Here is an 18,815-nt window from a genome sequence, read left to right on the forward strand (position 1 = left end):
GGAAAAGTCAAAGATGATTCTAAGTGTTCAATCCTAGGTGACTGGAGGGGTGGTAGTAGGGAGGAGGAGGAGAGTCATTGGAAGCAAGGGATGAAGAGTTCCATTTGAGGCATGTCAATCTCGAGGTGCAGTTGGAATAGCAAGGTGGGTCTATCAAGCATGCAATTAGAATTGGAAGTCCTTGGGTTTCCAAAAAAGGTAAAAAGCTTGAGATGTGAATTTGGGAGTAATCAGCATAAAGGTAGTAGGAAATTTTAGGCACAAATGGGATTAAAAAGGAGGGGCAGAATATGTAAAAGGTCTTTACCTTTTTTGGTGTCATGGCCCATTTTGCCAGTCTCATGAAGCCTGTGGGCCCCTTCTCAGAAAATGTTTTTAAATTAATAAAATAAAATATATAAGGTTAAACAAATAGGATTTTAGTGATACTGAAGTACAATTAACAAAATATTTTTTAAAACAAGTACACAGACCCCAGGTTAAGAATCGTGATATAGAGAAAGGAGTACCAGAAACAATTTTGAGAAGAGAATGAAATTAGGGGTAAGGAGTACCCATGGAAAGGAGATAACCTTCCTTTGTTCTATTTCACTAATTTTTTTTCTTTCTTAGAATATGATGAGCCTCCACATAGCAAGGCAGGACAAGATGTAGTTTTGCAGCTGCCTACAGACTGGGTGACTTTGGATGGCCGAGAAAGCACAGATGACCATGCAATCATTAAATATGAATGGACTTTGCAGCAGGGTGACTCATCATTGGATATGAAGGTAATATAGATTGTATATGTGCAGTTTCCGAACAAAATTGAATCCTGGTATTGTTTGGTCTGGTTAAGCTGCCTCTCTTTGTCATCCTGCTCCTGTCCTTGTGCTGATTAAAGTCAACAAAAGTGGGTTTAAAATTCACCCAGCAAAATCAGCAGTGTTGTATACAAAATTAACTTTTGTACTGATTAATCAATAATATAGAAGATTTGCTTTTCTAAAAATGAGAGTACTCTGTATCAGCTATTATAGTATTCAGGCATAAGGAAACTCTGAAAGTTTTTCACTCTGACCTAACTGTCCCCATTGGAAGACCTGTTTTCTCGTTTGACCTCTTATTTAAGAAAAATGTAGCTGCTGGCCAATCCTACTTCTGGCATCTCTTGCATTGAGTCATAGAATCACTAAGCAAACTTAAAAGCAACATCTCGTAGTCCAACTCCCTCATTTTGTAGATGGGGAAACTGAGACCCAGAACATAAAAGTTGCAGAACAGGGTCAATTGACCAACTCAATTACCTCATGCCAATTTGTATAATTACAATTCCAGCTATTGCATGGTTATAATCCCAAGAAATGCAAGAGATATGAGTACAATAAAATGCAAGAGATATGAATACAAGAAGCCTTTTCCCAGGGCTAAACCCAGTAAGGATCACAGATTTAAAGCTGGAGTGGAAAGCATTTAGTCCAATCCCCTTAATTTTCAGATTAGGTAACTGAGGTCCAGAGAGAGTAAATGACTTGCTTATTTGTCATGCTACAGAGCCACAATTTGAAGTTGGGTTCTATTTCTCCAAATCTAGTCCTCTTTAACTAACAGACAATCTGAAGAAAAGATTTAATTATTTGGAGTATTATTTTTATGGAAATGCTTATTTTATTCCATAAATTAAAAATAAAATAAAATTTTTAAAAATATTTTTTAGTTTTTAGCATTGATTTCCACAAGATTTTGAGTTACAAATTTTCTCCCCATTTCTACCCTCCCCCCTACTCCAAGATGGCATATATTCTGATTGCCCCATTCCCCAGTCAGCTCTCCCTTCTGTCACCCCACTTCCCCTCCCCCCCATCCCTTTTCCCCTTACTTTCTTGTAGGGAAGATAGATTTCTATGCCCCATTACCTGTATATCTTATTTCCCAGTTGCATGCAAAAACAACTTTTTTCTGAGCACCGCTTTTAAAACTTTGAGTTCCAAATTCTCTCCCCTCTTCCCTCCCCACCCACTCTCCCTAAGAAGGCAAGCAATTCAACATAGGCCACACATGTATCATTATGCAAAACACTCTCATAGTCATGTTGTGAAATACTATATTTTGCTCCTTCCTATCCTGTCCCCCTTTATTCAGTTTTCTCCCTTGACCCTGTCCCTTTTCAAAAGTGTTTGCTTTTGATTACTTCTTCCCCCTATCTGCCCTCCCTTCTATCATCCCCTCTTTCTTATCCCCTTCCCCCTACTTTTATGTGGGGTAAGATACCCAATTGAGTGTGTATGTTATTCCCTCCTCAGGTCAAATCCAATGAGAGCAAGATTCACTCATTCCCCCTCACCTGCCCCCTCTTCCCTTCCAATGAACTACTTTTTCTTGACACTTTTATGTGAGATAATTTACCCCATTCTATTTCTCCCTTTCTCCCTCTCTCAATATATTCTTCTCTCATCCCTTAACTTGACTTTATTTTTTTAGATATCATCCCTTCATATTCAACTCACCCTGTGCCCTCTGTCCATCTGTATATATTCCCTTCAACTACCCTAATAGTGAGAAAGGTCTCATGAATTATACACATAATCTTTCCATGTAGGAATGTAAACAAAACAGTTCAACTTTAGTAAGTCCCTTATGATTTATCTTTCTTGTTTATCTTTTTATGCTTCTCTTGATTCTTGTGTTTGAAAGTCAAATTTTCTATTCAGCTCTGGTCTTTTCACTGAGAAAGCTTGAAAGTCCTCTATTTTATTGAAAATCCATATTTTGCCTTGAAGTGTTATATTCAGTTTTGCTGGGTAGGTGATTCTTGGTTTTAATCTTAGCTCCATTGACCTCTGAAATATCATATTCCAAGCCCTTCGATCCCTTAATGTAGAAGCTGCTAGATCTTGTGTTATCCTGTTTGTGTTTCTACAATACTCAAATTGTTTCTTTCTGACTGCTTGTAGTACTTTCTTCTTGACCTGGGAGCTCTGGAATTTGGTGACAGTATTCCTAGAAGTTTTCTTTTTGGGATCTTTTTCAGGAGGCTATCGGTGGATTCTTTCAATTTCTATTTTACCCTCTGGCTCTAGAGTATCAGGGCAATTTTCCTTGATAATTTCTTGAAAGATGGTGTCTAGGCTCTTTTTTTTTCACGTAGTCCAATAATTTTTAAATTATCTCTCCTGGATCTATTTTCCAGGTCAGTGGTTTTTCCAATGAGATATTTCACATTGTCTTCCATTTTTTCATTTCTTTGGTTCTATTTTATAATATCTTGATTTCTTATAAAGTCACTAACTTCCACTTGCTCCAATCTAATTTTTAAGGTAGCATTTTCTTCAGTGGTCTTTTGGACCTCCTTTTTCATTTGGCTCATTCTGCCTTTCAAGGCATTCTTCTCCTCATTGGCTTTTTAGAGCTCTTTTGCCATTTGAGTGAGTCTATTTTTTAAGGTGTTATTTTCTTCAGTGTTTTTTGAGTCTCCTTTAGCAAGTCATTGACTTGTTTTTCATGATTTTCTTGCATCCCTCCCATTTCTCTTCCCAATTTTTCCTCTACTTCTTTTACTTGCTTTTCCAAATCCTTTTTGAGCTCTTCCAGGGCCTGAGACCAATTCATATTTTTCTTGGAGGCTTTTGATGTAGGCTCTTTGACTTTGTTGACTTCTTCTGCTGTATGTTTTAATCTTCTTCGTCATCGAAAAAAGATTCCAAAGTCTGAGTCTGAATCTGAGTCCGTTTTCACTGCCTGTTCATATTGCCAGCCAACTACTTGACCCTTGAGCTTTTTGTAAAGGTGTGACTGCTTGTAGAGTAGAGAGTACTTTGTCCCCAGCTTGAGGGGCTGTGCTGCTGTTTTCAGAGCTACTTCTACACAGCAAGCTGTGCCACACCAGCGCTCCTCCTCCCCCAAGAACCGCCAACCAGGACTGCAACCCAGATCCAAGCAGGCTCTGTGCTCCTGCTCTGATCCGCCACTTAATTCCTCCCACTAGGTGGGCCTGGGGCTGGAAGCAACCACAGCTGGAGCTCTGGAAGCAGCCCCAGATCTGCACCACCTCTGCCACCCCAGGGCTAGGACCAACCACGTACTTCTTTCACTCTGATCCAGCAGTTTTTCCACTAACCTGCTCTGTAGTCTTTGACATTTGTGGGTTGAGAAGCCTGGTAACTGCCACAGCTCACTGATTCAGGGCCCTACAGCCTGTTCTGCCCAGCTCCTGTTCTGGTTGGTCCTGGTATGGCCCATGCTGGGCTCTGCTCTGATCTGCTGCCAGATCCATGCGATAGACCCTTCCCAGCAACCATCCAGGCTTTCCTGGGCTGGAGTCCTGCTTCCCTCTGCTATTTTGTGGGTTCTGCAGCTCTAGAATTTGTTCAGAGCCATTTTTTACAGGTGTTTAGAGGGACCTGGGGGTGAGCTTATGCAAGTCCCTGCTTTCCAGCTGCCATCTTGGCTCCACCCCCTATTCAAACTATTATTAAATATCAAGTTTTAAAAATAGGGCTTTATCAATCCCCTCTGATTCTGGGTGAAGAGTTTCTTTGATAATCGAAAGGCTCTTGGCACTCCCTTTGTGACTCTGGTAAAGTCTGATGGGATACTATAGTGACATCAAGCATTGTTTCCCATAATGTAGAGGATTTAAGAAGGCTTTTACTAAAGCAGGTTAGGGACATGTGAATATCACTGGGGATAAAAGGGCACCTCTTTCCCAGATTTGTCACCCTCTTTCCCCTCTCTTCCATCAGAGATTCTTCAGGAAAGGCATTCTTCAAGGAGCACTAGATTCAAAATTATAGGAATGAAAACCTCATTTTTTACCTGCTTTTCAATGTTGGAGTTAGTGGGCACCTTGTCTCTTGAATCATTATAAATCTTGTATGAATCCTGGCCACTTCTGTTAGAGTCCAGCCCCCCCCATGCCAAAAGATGGCACCTATCCATGCAGTCCTAGACAGCCTTCTATGCCAACTTTACTGATCCCCAGCAAATGCCAATTGGCTAGTTATGTAGGGAATAAATTAGACCTGGTCCAGTCAACTGTACTTATCCCAGCCAAACCTATATTGGGGGACTTTCTAACTAATGATTCTGGTAGCAATTAAATGGCCACCCCCTGTGTGCCACACCTCAGGATCTAGTCTCTAAGCAATTAGACTCCAGAGGCTCCAAATGTCATTCGTATAGTTTCAGTGTACTCCCATCCCTCAGTTGTCTCATGTACAAGATTGAATATCACAGAGTTATATGGGCTTCAGTGGGTAAATAATCCAATTCCTCAAAAGATTCTCCTAGAAAAAACCAAGAAGATTTAGATATTTCCTTTTATGCTATAAGGCATGAACATGGCTAGAGATATGACACCAGATACCATTCTTGTCTTCAACTACTCATAGTCCCTTAGGAAACAACCACCAAAATGGAACCTCTCCCCACTAATGTGAAATCTGTGAAATCTATGTTTTGGAAGAGAATTGAACCTGCCATTCCATACTACACCATTTTTTATATTCTTATGTTCTTGCTAAATGGGACTATTTCTATTCTCTGATCCTTGCCTTTCACACCATATCCTATAAATGTCATTCCTTTCCTCCCTTTCTCATTCTCTACATTCTTCCCCACCTCCCATCTTTACCTAATCAAAACCAACTCATTCTTCAAGACCCAAATCAAATGAAACCTCTTCTGTGAAGCTTCCCTTTACTTTTCCAGTCAAAAGGAATTTCTACCTTCCCAGATTTTTTCATAAGACTTTGTACTTCTCCTTGGGCTTTTATTCTATTCTAAATATTATTTTATTATCATGTGCATCCTATCTTCCCTAGAAAGCTGTATGCTTTTTGAAGATAAGCTCTATTTCTCACATATCTTTGCATCCCCAATATAGTGCCTTGAATATAGTAGTTCTCCAATAAATGAATACTTGTTTGCTGAACTTGTGCTATAGGAAAGGAAAGGCAGGATCACATAGGGTACGACAGATATTAATCGGGTGTGACATGTGAAGCTCTGAGCTAGGCACTTGTTGGGTGCAAAACTTAGTTAAGAAGTGATAGTTTAGAAGAGGGCATAAGACACTGACACCAGTGGTAGTGCCCATTATTACATGATACGCACATTCAAATTACAAAGCAAAGTGTTAAGTAAAGCCTGAAGGGGAAGGTCGTTACCCACCTGGAAGCAACACAAAAGACTTCCTGGAGGAGATAACATTTGAAATTGACTGTAAAGGATCAACAGAAGTTCAACAGATGAAGGTGGGAAGAGAGGGCGTTTTAGAAATAAGGAACACCCTGAACAAAGGCATAGAGACAAGAGGGCACCATGAATGTTCAAGGAACCAAAGGTTTTCCAATCTAACTGGAGCATATAAAGTATGAGGAAAGGAGAACATGAGATAAGACGGATGTAGAAGACCACAAGGTGCCAGGCAAAGGAATCAGCTTTATTTGGCTGGTAATAGGACCCACTATCATTCCTCCCTTCTCCTTTTCAGACTTTACTTCATATTTAACCAAGAAAATTTAGGTCATATATCATGATTTCTCTCTTCTCCCCAATTTTATACCTCAAATTCCGTCAGCATAATTCCCTGTTCTCTTCTCCTTCACTTCAGCTTTTGAGAAAGAAGCAGCCCTCCTTGCCAAAGCCAACCCTTCAAGTTACACCTTACTTCCATCCCTTACTGTTTCTTCTGGGAGTTTGCCCTTCCTGGCTACAATCATTCTCTCTGTGTCTCTCTCATCCTCAATCTCTCCCTATCCACTGGCCTCCTCCCCTCAGACTACAAACATGCCCAGATCACCTCGTTCTTTAGAAAACCTTCATTTGACCTTGCTAGCCCCTCAAATTGTGCTCTTTCTCTCTCCTCCCTTTCACAACCAAATTTGAGACACAGAGACAGAGACAGAGAGATACAAAGAGAGACAGAGACACCCTTCACGCTCATGGCTTCTCTTTCCTTACCTTTCACCCACATTGAGGCCTCAGAGTAGGAGTTTTGTGAAGGCAAGAGTTGAGTTTGTTTACATAGGTTAAATGGGGAACTACATGCAGAAAATGTCTTGTCCTTAGTTTTATCCTTTCTTCTAGTCTGGTGTTGATTTTACCCCTGTTCTGATTCAGTGAGATCTGAGGGCATACAGCAGCTGATTCAGAAATGACTCCTCTATCAATAACAAGTCATTTCTTCTTTGTAAAGATTAAGACAATCTCATTTTCTGTGATGTTCTTTGGGCTTTACCATGTTTGTTGCTTTCCATTTCTCATCTTAAAGAACATTATTCATTATTCATATCAGAGGAATGGTCTACAAAGGGTCAGCTTCTTGTTTGATTTATTTGTTTTGTTATCTTCTAAGCCTTCCTTCACAACGAAATTACATCACATCAAAGTATTACTTAGTTTTGAGAATTTCCCAAGTCTTTCAGACTTTCCCTACTTCTTCATCCAATGCTACAGATGTTGGCATCTGAACTGCAGTTATGCACAGTGGTCTTTTTTCTTATTCTCATTTGGACCAGTGGAAGGAGAGATAACTAAGTGTCCCATGAAATGATGGGATTTGATACTCTTGGGCAAAAGGTAAAAACATCTCCATCAACTCCTTTATTCACCTCTCCTTGAGAAAGTGGTCCTTCTACTTAACTATAACTTCTTTTCGTCTTCTAGTTTCATTTATAGTGGGAATGCCACACACTGGGGTTCTTAGCCTTTTTTGTGTCATGGACCCCTTTGGCAGACTAGTGAAGCCTATGCAACTATTCTCGGAATATTTTAAAATGTATAATATAAAATATATAAGATTACAAAGGAAACTCATTTAAATAGCATTATCAAAAAATATTTAAGTTCACAGACCCTAGGTAAAGAATTCCTGATAGCATGCCATCGGTAATTGGACAGAGATTTCACATTTAGTGTACCAGCAGTTAGATGAATAAATAGGAACAATCTAAAAATATCCTCCCCAGCACCCTCTGTCTGCCTACTTTTCTACCACTCTGCTACTATCACTGCAGAAGTGCAGAACAGAAGTACATTTTGTATTTTTATTTGTTTTATAGGAGGTCATCGTCTCATGGCCAACTTTCTGGCAACCAGCCTAGCTGTTCCTAGCCAGAGCAGGTACAGTTTGTAACTGAAGCTGTGCTTAAAGTTCTTCCGGGTTGGTATAACCTGCCAGGGCTTGTACTAACTGGCATAGACTTTGAGAACCCAGGGCCACCTCTATACCATGCTGAGGCTTCCAATCATGCCTCTTAATGGAGGCAGTAAGACACAATAAGGATATGAGTTGGGGCCAAAAGACTCCAGATGAAGGGAAGATATACCTGCTATAACACTTAACAGTTATACTTATCAAGCTCCAATGAAATATACTCTGGAAAATTAAGAGGAGCTTGTGAAAGGGTGAGGAGGGAAGAAAGACACCTTCCCTACAGGGTTTCTTCCTTCTCTTTTCTCCCATTGCCACCAACCCACCCCAGATACCCACCCACACCTAAGGCAATCTAAATCTCCCCTTATCTGTCCAGGGCATTGGCAAATCTTTGAGTACCTACCTACTTCAAGAAGAAGTTGTGAAGTTCAAGCCAGAGAATGCATATAAAGTGCTTTATATATAGGGAAGTAAATAAATGTCACTTTTTATTACTAAACAAAGTAGTGAATATGTAAGTACGTTTACAAAGCATAGCCATATTTTTCACCTTAACCTTCTTGATCTTTTATTTGGAGCCCTATTCCTACCTCTGACTCAGCTTTAGACAATCTCTGTGTTTAGGTGAAGAATGCTAACCTAACCTAAGTCCAGAGCTATGCCAGGCTAAGCTCTGAACTTGGAGTCAAAAGACATGGATTCAAAACCTGGTTTTGAATGGTTGGTTCTATGACCTTGGACAAGTCATTTAACCTTTATTAACCTCCATTCCCTTTTGTAACATAAAAAAAGTTAGTCTAGGGCAGCTAGGTAGTTCAGTGGAAAGAATTCTGGGCCTGGAGTCAAGAAGACCTGAGCTCAAATTCAGCCTCAGACACTTAATAACTATGACCTAGGCAAGTCACTTAACCAGTCTGCCTCAGTTTCCTTGCCTGTAAAATCAAGATAATAATAGTCCCTACCTCCAGAGTTGTTGAGATCATAATTAGCTTCGCATAGTGCCTAGCACATAATAAACACTCTGTAAATGTTAGCTCTCCTTATGATTATTATTATTAATTATTAGAACTTTAGGTGTTCTTAACCTACGGTCTATGAGATTTGAGGTTTTTTCATGTTTTGATAACTACATTTCAATATAATTGGTTTCCTTTGTAATCCTATATATTTTATTTATGCATTTAAAAATATTATTCTGAGTCAGGTTCCATTGGTCTCAGCAGACTGCCACAGGGGTCCATGACACAAAAAAGGATTGAGAACCTCACAACTAGGGAATTTGTCTAAGTTTCCTTCAAGCTTCAAGTTCTATGACTCTAAACTCCAAATGGCTGTGACATCTTAAAGTCCTATAAAAGCCCAAAGCTTGGAGCCAGCCCTGTGCTCAGAACTGACTCCCTTTCTCTTCCACTTTCAAATTTGTGCGAAATTTGAAAAATTTGGTGCCCTTCTGGCGCCTTCCTCCAAGTTCTGACTCTGGTTACCGTGGCCATTCCTTCTATTAGCAGTCCCACCTTTCCCAGGGTTCAAGCTCTCTTCACTTCCCTATGTTCCCAAGTACTTCTCTTCCCACCCCCACGCCCACCCCCATCTCAGATCTGTAAGCTCTTTCTTAAAGATCACTTTACAGTTATACAATGCAGAAAATACTTTAGACATAGTTTGACAATTCACAGACTCCATTAACAGGAAAGGAAGTTATTTCATCGCACAGGAATAATACACCCCTTGAGAGAAACAGTCTTACTGCTGAGGAACTGAAGTTTGGAGTAATCATTGCACTTGCCATTCTTTGGTTGATTTATTTGCTGTACATAAGCATGGAAAGAAAGAAACCATTCTTCATATGTACCTTAAATCTAGTGTCACCTGACACCTTGTTTTTCCACAAGATAAAAACCTTTAGTGACTTAAATATAATTGAGCCTCTGTATTGAGGGGCAAGTTTACATAAAGAGCTCCCATATGGTTGTAGCAAGCAGCCTCAAGGTAAGAAAATGTCCTCTCTTTAATGTGTATTTAATCTAGGCTGGAATTGGTTCAGATAAAAATGACTGGCTTTTCAGGTTGCTGCTTACACACCCGGCCCATTGAACTGTATGACAGGTAGCTTTTTCAAACCATGGTATAGAAGCTTTCCATCCACTTAAATTTTAGTGTAAGGATAACTATATTCAAGAAAACTCTTGATTTGAGAAGGGCATGGAGGAGGAGTAGGAGTCACTGATTTATCACCTCATATATACTTAGCAAGTATTTCATGTTCAAGAATTTGGCAACATGTTTTTAAAAACCCTACTTTTAAATGTATACAAAAAACATCGATTTTAGTATAAAATAACGATGAGGAGGGACTGGATGATTACAACTGTGATTTCATTGGCATAGGCAATTCAGTGAGGAAACTCTCTGCTAATGTATATTGGCATCTGTTCTGCAACACCTGGGACACTGAAAGGTTAATGACATCCTGAGTCACACAGCCAGTACATGTCAAAGGCTGCCCTTGTGTTCCTCATTTATAAAATAGGGAGAATAATATGTATAGCAACTTGTGCAAATCAGATGAAATAGTGCAACAGTCAAGTAGCATTTATTAAGCGCCAATTAGTGCCAGGCACCATACTAAGTGCTGGGAATACAAATACAAGTGGAAATAAAGACTACCCCTGCTCTCAAGAAGCTTATATTCTAATGGGGGAAGACTACACATAAAATGAAGCTGGGCTGGGAATGGAGGGGGGGAGGAATTTGAGGGATGACTGTACATATTCTGAGGGTTCTATCCCAAAAATGTGGACTGCATTGCAACCTAGAGAGGAATGAGACATGGCTGACCTCAGGTTCTCCTTAAATGGAGGCTCTGGGAGAAGTTATCTAATCAGAGGGAAAGGTCAAAGAGTGGAAAGCACTTCCACTGTGTGAATTCCAGGGCTGGACTGAGCTTCCAGGATGAAAAGAATTCTAAAGAAAGTCCACAGTGCAGTACAGCATGGAGAGGACTGGATCAAAACCCATTTTTCACTATGCAGTTATTCAGTTTTCCTAGTAGTCTTTATGAAACAAAATAGTGATTCCACCCGGTGACTCTAATAGAGTAAAAAATCTTTTTTCTAAGATCAAACCATCTTTGCATTCGCGTGTGTGTGTGTGTGTGTGTGTGTGTGTGTGTGTGTAATGACTATCTTTTCCATTAATTCTGTTTCATTAATTTATTTTCCTTTTCTCCCCCTCTGGACTTTAAAAAAAATTTTTTATAATTATAGATTTTGAAACCTGATAGATTAGGTCCCCTTACCTTTTTTTTCATAGTTCTTACTGTTTTCCATATGAACTTTGTTGTGGATTTTGTTCTATAAAGCGCACTAGAGATATTTTAATTGATATTTCATTATCTATACATTAAATAGGAAAGTATTGACATTTTACTCTATTTTTCTTTACTTAAACAAGCACTATCTGTCCATTTGTTGAATTCTTCCTTGATTTCTGTCAAAAACCATTTTGAATTTTTCCTCATATGCCTCCAATTTTTCTTAATAGTTTAATGACCCATTCTTGGAGGCATTTTTGTCGTTACTATAAATTGTCTTTCTCTTTCAATTTCTCTTGGTTCTGGCTGATAGTTGACAGGAACACAGATTTTTTTCCATGTGGATTTAGCTTATATCTTTCTATTTGTTAAAGTAATTTGTTACTTTGGGTTTTTGTTTATGTATCTTGGTAGTCTAGACATAAAATCATACCAGTTGAAAATGAAAATATTTTAATTGTTAAATTGCCACATGCAATCCTTTTCTTTTGTCATGCCCTACCATGATTGCCAACATTTCTATGACTATGTCAAATAAAAATAGTAACAGTATGCGATTCTTGATTACTATATTCCAAACACTGTCTTAAGTACTAAGAAAGGCTTGGGGCTTACATCCTAATGGGAGAGAAAATATTTCAACAATTATGAACATAAAAGATATATACAGTATAGATGGAAGGTAATCTCAAAGGCTAGGTAGTAAAAGAAGAACTAATGGAAGAGGGGTTAAAATACTTCTGGTGTTTCTCCACTGTATATAGTATTAACTTGTAACTTCGAATGATATATATGTGTATATATATATGTGTAAGTATATATACACACATGTATGTGTGTGTGTATATTTGAGAAGACCTTACTGGATCAAATATGCTTCCTATAAACAATATATACTTGGATCTTAATTTTTAACCAATAATATGACTTTCTTTTTAGTGAAGAATTGAGTCCATTTATATTTAGTTTCATGATTGTTTAATTTTTTTTTCTTTTGCTATTCTTTTTGTTAAATTATTATTCAATTTACCAGAAAGATATATAGTCTTACTTTTATTGTTTTACTAACAAATCTAGCTAGATCATGCTAACAAAGCTCCTGTCTTTAACACTCCTAACTTTGCAGATATCTTTAATTCTGGATTCCCTGTTCATCAAAGGCAGGGGATTTGCTTTGGTACTATTTTGCCCTAGGGGCAGTTAGGTGGTGCAGTGAATAGAGGGCTGGGCCTGGAGTCAGGAAGACTCACCTTCCTGAGTTTAAATCTGGCTTCAGACACTTACTAGCTGTATGGCCCTGAGCAAGTCACTTAACCCTATTTGCTTCAGTTTTCTGATCTATAAAATGAACTGGAGAAGGAACTGGCTAACTGTTCCAGTATTCTTGCCAAGAAAACCCTAAATGGGGTCACAAAGAGTTGGACGTGACTGAACATGACTGAACAATAAAATTCTACCCCATCCCCCTTCCATTGAGTTTTATTTTTTTAATTGAGACAAGCTTCTGAAATATTTAATGATTTAACAATATTCTAAAGATTCTCAAGCTTAATTAATTAGTAACTGATTTATCTCTACTTGAGAGGTGTTAATTGTTTTAAATATTTATCTTTGGGGCTTACAGGCTTCAAGGTTGCTTAAAATCTTTCTTGATGTCTGTCTGTCTCTACATACTTTTCCAAGTCCATATGCTTCACAGATGTCTTACCTTCATGCATCACATCAAGCTTTGCTAGATAAAAAGTTTTGGACTCATTCTCATTAATTTTGGACCCATCATATTCTAATTCCTCTGAGGGGTAGTATTTATTAATTTTATCTTTGCTGACACGTATATCATTGCTCTCTTTCATCTTATAGCTAATAAAATTATTTTATAGGACAAAGATGTAGAATTGGAAGAGAACATAGTGGGACTATATTTGGATCCATCATTTTTCACATGAAGCAACTGGAGGTCAATGAGGTTAAGTGTCTTATTCAAGGTCACCAAGATGGTAAATTATAGAGCCAGGATTAGAACCCAACTCCTCTCAACCTAAATCCAACACTCTTTCTACTATGTCATGGCTTGCTACTATAGTGTCAGACTGTTTAACTTTGGGTTTTTCCAGACTGTAGCTATACAGATTCTTTCTACTATATATTGCTACTCTTTTTACAATTTTGGAAAACTTTCTTGAATAAATTTCCTGAAATTGGAATATAGTACTTGATTTTCTTGTTTTTCTTAATTTCCTGAGATGACAGTAAGCCCAAATTAATTGATAATGGTATTAATAATGGCTGAAAATGATCACGTTAAAAGTAAAGTAAAAATCTGATTTGATCCTTATAACAAGTCTGTGAGGTAGGTAGATATTTTACAGGTAATTAACATAAAGCTGAGAAAGGTTTCCTTGGCCATGGTTATACCATTAGTACATGTCTAAGATGAGATTTTAACACAGTTCTTTCTGACTTGAGGTTCAGCATTCTATATACTGTGTTCTGAAGGTCTGCCATTGGAATTTGCATATTTTATTGTTGTTTCAATAGCTGAGTAACTTTATGAGCTTATTTCTCCACTTAATCTATGCTGTCTGAAATTCTGTTTTCTGCTGTAGTAAGTCTCTTCTATTGGTTTTTTATATTTTGGTTGTAATTTCTACATTTGTAATTTTTTTCATCCTTTCATTTCAATCTTTTTTAATTCTACTTCTTCCTGTGTTTTAAAAAAAAATCACGTTCTTTTATTTTAGTGCTGGTATTGATTCTTGTTTATATTTTTTTACTGTGTTATTTATCCAATTGAGGATGAATTTCAGAATATCCTGAATTGTTTCTTTTTTCCATTTGTGTTGTTTCAGGTAGTCTAGTTGTTTTATTTGCATCATGGTAAAGATATTAATTGCTCATGGTTGGACCATTCCAATATGATAAAAAATTGTAATACTACCTAACAATTTATTCAGCCAAACTGCTAAGAGGTTACTTTATAGTGCTAGAAAAAAAATAACAAAATTTATCTGGAATGACAAAAGGTCAAGAATATTGAGGAAAAAATAAAGAGAGAATATCAATTGGAAAAAAAAGAGATGGAAGAAAAGGAATCTAGGGATACCAAATCTCAAACTATTCTACAAAGCAGAGATCATCTAAATGTTCAGACTTGGTTAAGAAAAATAGAAAAGTTGATCAGTAAAACAGATTAGGTACAAACATACAGAAGCAAAGGATCATTTCCAATTTATCCTTCATATATTTTGTTTATACATGTTAATTCGCATTTTGTCTCCCCCTCATTAGACTATGAGGACATTGAGAGCAAGGACTTGTCTTTTGCCTTTCTTCATATCTCCAGAGCCTGGCTTATAATAGGTGATTAATAAATGTTTATTTACTGACCGACTTACTAGTTATAATGTTCATCAAACTCAAATACTCCAACCACTAGGACAGAGCTTCACTATTCAACAAAAATTCCTTCAGTGCTATAGAAATTAAGTTTAAACAGATATTTCACATTATATCACAATAAGCTCCAAATAGATCCATGGTATAGATATAAAAGATCTGATCCTAAGCAAATTAGAGGAAAATGGACAGAGATACTTTTAATAATTATGGATAGGGAAAGAGTTTTTGACCAAACAAGGAATAAAGAGGATCCCAACAGACAAAATGGACAGATTTGATTATATAAAATTGAAAAGCTTTTGCCCAAGAATAATCGATTACAGTTAAAATTAGAAGAGAAATAGTGAAATGGGGGGATCGGGGGATGCAGGAAGTTTCTTTGATAAAGGTGTAATCTCTAAGGTCTACCATGAATTGATTCAAATATAAAAGAACAAAAGCCATGTAAAAGGATATGAACTGGCATTTCTGAAGGGAAAGAAATCTAAGCTATAATCCAAGTCATATGGAAAAGTGGTCCAAATCACAAATAATAAGAGATATGCAAATTAAAACAATTCTGAATTTCTACTTCATATTCATCATATTGGCAAAGATGGCAAGAAAATAAATGACTGATGCAGAGTGATTTTTGAAAAACATACACTCTCAGTGGAGCCTTTGAACTGGTACAGCCATTCTGGAAAGTACTTTGGAACTATGCCCAAAAAGTCCGTAAAATGTGCATATCCTTTGACCCAGCAGTACCATGACTCAGCTTTAACCTGAATGAGATCAAAGATGAAGAAAAAAGATTCCTATGTACTATTATATTTAGTAGTGCAGTACTTTTCATGCTAGCAAAGAACTGGAAAATAAGAAGATGCATATCAACTGGGAAATGACCAAGCAAATTATGTAGTACTAATGTGGTGGAATATTATTGCACCATAAAAATGCCTAAGGAAACTTTAGAGAAACTTGGGAAGACTTGTATGAACTGATGCAGAGTGAAGTGAGCAGAACAGGCATAACAATTTATACAAGATATACAACATTGTAAAATTTAAAAAATTAAACCGTGGCTTTGAAAGACTTAAAAGCTAATCAATATGATGACCAACCATAGCTCCAGAAGATGGTGATGTAACCTGCTACCCACCTCCAGACAACAAATGAATGGACTAGTCGTGGAATGAGACATAACGTTTCAGATGTGACAACGTGTGATTTATTTTGCTTAATCATGATTATTTATAACAAGAAAAAGTTCGTCTTATATTTTTTTCACAAGGAGGCTTGGGAACAGGAGAGAGGGAGGTAAGAATTAACTAATTATTAATTAAAATGGAATTTTAAGAAGGAGAAAATAAAGAATCATTGAAGATGAGAAGAGAAGGAAGTTCAGAGTGAGACAAGCAAGACAACTTTGAAACATGTTAAACTTTTTATCCATATTTTAAACATAAGCTGTACATAAGAGAAATTTGTGGTTTCATATACAATCCTTTTTCTATTGTATATGGAAATGTTCATGTTTGTTGGTGCTTGTCAAGTTCAGAATAATAAAAAATTTTCTTTAAGAAAAAGGCTTTTACAGACAATTTTCTGTAGCAGATGCCATCTATGTGGTCACATAGCTGATTGAGGTGTAGAAATTTTAAATCTTTCTGTCTATTCATTACCAAAAAAAAGCTAGAAACAATCTCAGCCTTAAAGGGTCTCCTTGAATAAAATTTACTCTATCACTATGTTAAACTTATATGATGAACCCAAAAGTAGAGACAACTCTCTTCAACAAACTGCTGAATATAGACATCAAGCAAAGCATAGAAGAGAGAAAAATATTCATCAAGGTGTTCTTTGGGCTCCTGAGCATAGCCTGTTCAAAGTTTAAAGAGAAAAGGGATTCTTTATCAATGGGAAAATTCTCTAGATATTCTTGTTCGGGGTTCATATTGTGGTAATTGATTACCCCTCATGGTCACTCAAGAGATTAGCCTACCTACCCAAAATGGAAAGACAAAGCGTATAAAGAATTTCTATTGCCCAGATTTTAGCATGGTTAGGGAAGCAGTGTGGTGTGTCAATCGGGAACTGGCCTTGGCATCAGGAAGAATTGGGTTCACGTCCTGCCTCTCACATGGCAGCTAGGTGACACAGTGAATAGAGTGCCAAGCCTGATGTCAGGAAGACTCATCTTCCTGAGCTCAAATATGGCCTCAGACACTTATTAGCTGTGTGACCCGGGGCAAGTCACTTAACCCTCTTTGCCTTAGTTCCTCATCTGTAAAATGAGCTGGAGAAAGAGATGGCAAACCACTCCAATATCTTTACCAAGAAAAACCTAAATAGGGTCAAGAAGAATTGGACACGACTGAAATGATGAAACAACAACAGTCTGTCTCTGACACGTGGGACTGTGTGACTCCAGGCAAGAAACTTGGAAACAGATATATTACAAGCATCATCACATGATAATTTTTGAAATGAAATAAACCTAGGAAAGTAGATGGTCATTTTCATTATTAATACTATCTGAAATCTTAAAATGGCATTTAATAACATCACTGTTCTTTATCTTTGCAAATAATCTACATCTCTAGAAAGGAAAACATCTTTCTATTTATTTTGTTTGAGGTCTTTTTTTTTAACTACTTAGGTTTTGTGTTTTTGAAAACATGTTTTTGTTCTTGGCTTTCTGCTAATCATTCCTTTGTACGTTAGAGTTGTGTATGCTATTGCGCCTTTCAGTTCAATAGATATTTGCTGTGGGCAAAGCCCAGAAAGGAATGAGATGTACAAAACAGTTACTGCCCTCAGTCATTTTATAGGTTAGTGGGAATGAAGGAACTAAAAGAAATGCACAAGTAAGTAGAATACAAGAGAGAATATGATAAGTAAGCCTGAGAAGCATAGAAAAAAGTTCTAGGAGGATTCAAAAGAGGGATAGATTAAATCCATTTGAAAGAATTCAAGAAAGGCTTTCTCAGACTTTGAATAAATAATATGTTACACTTCTATGGGCAAAGATGGGAGGGGGGGGAAACATTCCAGGAAGAAGAAAGATCATGAGGATTGGTTTGGAGGTAAGAACATGCCAGATGTAGTGTGGGACAACACCTAGCCCAGTTTGACTGGAAAATAGGGTTCATACAGGGAAATAGTAGGAAATAAAACAGGAAAGATAGACTGGAGCCTTCCCGTTTCTATTTGTAGTTCATTCAACACAGAAACAGTAATCTGATTAAGAGCCTCGACCTGGTTTCACATCACTACAATCTGTGTGGGTCATCTTGCCAAATCCAAAGCAGATCTTAATTATTGTGTGTGTGTGTGTGTGTGTGTGTGTGTGTGTTTTCTTGTGGCTGCCCTGGTACTCTGATCATCACTTATTACCCTTAGCTCTACTTCTGCACTCATCCCGATTTGTTTCCATTTCATGTTTTCAGTTACACAGCCTAAATAAACTCCCTGTCACCACCTACAAAGAAATCCTCAGCAAGCTAGGCCCAAAATTACCACCTAGAGAATATCCCCCTCTATCTCACATCCACATACCAGTCTACCCAACCAGACCCAGAACCACTCATTCTCCCACACACAACACCAATAGATAGAGCACAGGTGACAATACTCCCGATATAATTCAAATACGGAGTGTTCCAAAAGTCTCTGTGCAGTTTTAAGCTATTAAAATTTATTTTAAGCTATTAAAGTTTAAAACTACATTAAGACCTTTGGAATACCCTGTATTTAATGCAATTCCAATCAAAACACCAATGGCTATTTTGAGTCATAAATTCATAGAACTAGATAAGATCATAGATTTTATATATACATATACAAATAGATTATAGAATACATAGTATAGATTTTATATATATAGATATATGTGCAAATATATAAATGGTGAAGAATAATGAGGAATTCTAGTGTATCAGTGGATATAAAATTGATCAGCGAAACTAAAAGCTGAACTTGTTT

At 37.4% G+C, this 18,815-nt stretch overlaps 1 protein-coding gene across 2 annotated transcripts in view; it reads left to right on the forward strand.

Annotated features, from left to right (window-relative positions):
- LRP11 (LDL receptor related protein 11) overlaps window positions 1-18,815 on the forward strand; it is a 95,616-nt gene that overhangs the window by 26,657 nt on the left and 50,144 nt on the right. For both annotated transcript variants that reach the window (XM_036767415.1, XM_036767416.1), the window contains exon 2: window positions 613-770. In XM_036767415.1, the coding sequence (XP_036623310.1) occupies window positions 613-770 (158 nt within the window). The remainder of the gene's footprint in view (window positions 1-612; window positions 771-18,815) is intronic.

Source organism: Trichosurus vulpecula, chromosome 7 (assembly GCF_011100635.1).
Source record: "Trichosurus vulpecula isolate mTriVul1 chromosome 7, mTriVul1.pri, whole genome shotgun sequence".
Taxonomy (NCBI): domain Eukaryota; kingdom Metazoa; phylum Chordata; class Mammalia; order Diprotodontia; family Phalangeridae; genus Trichosurus; species Trichosurus vulpecula.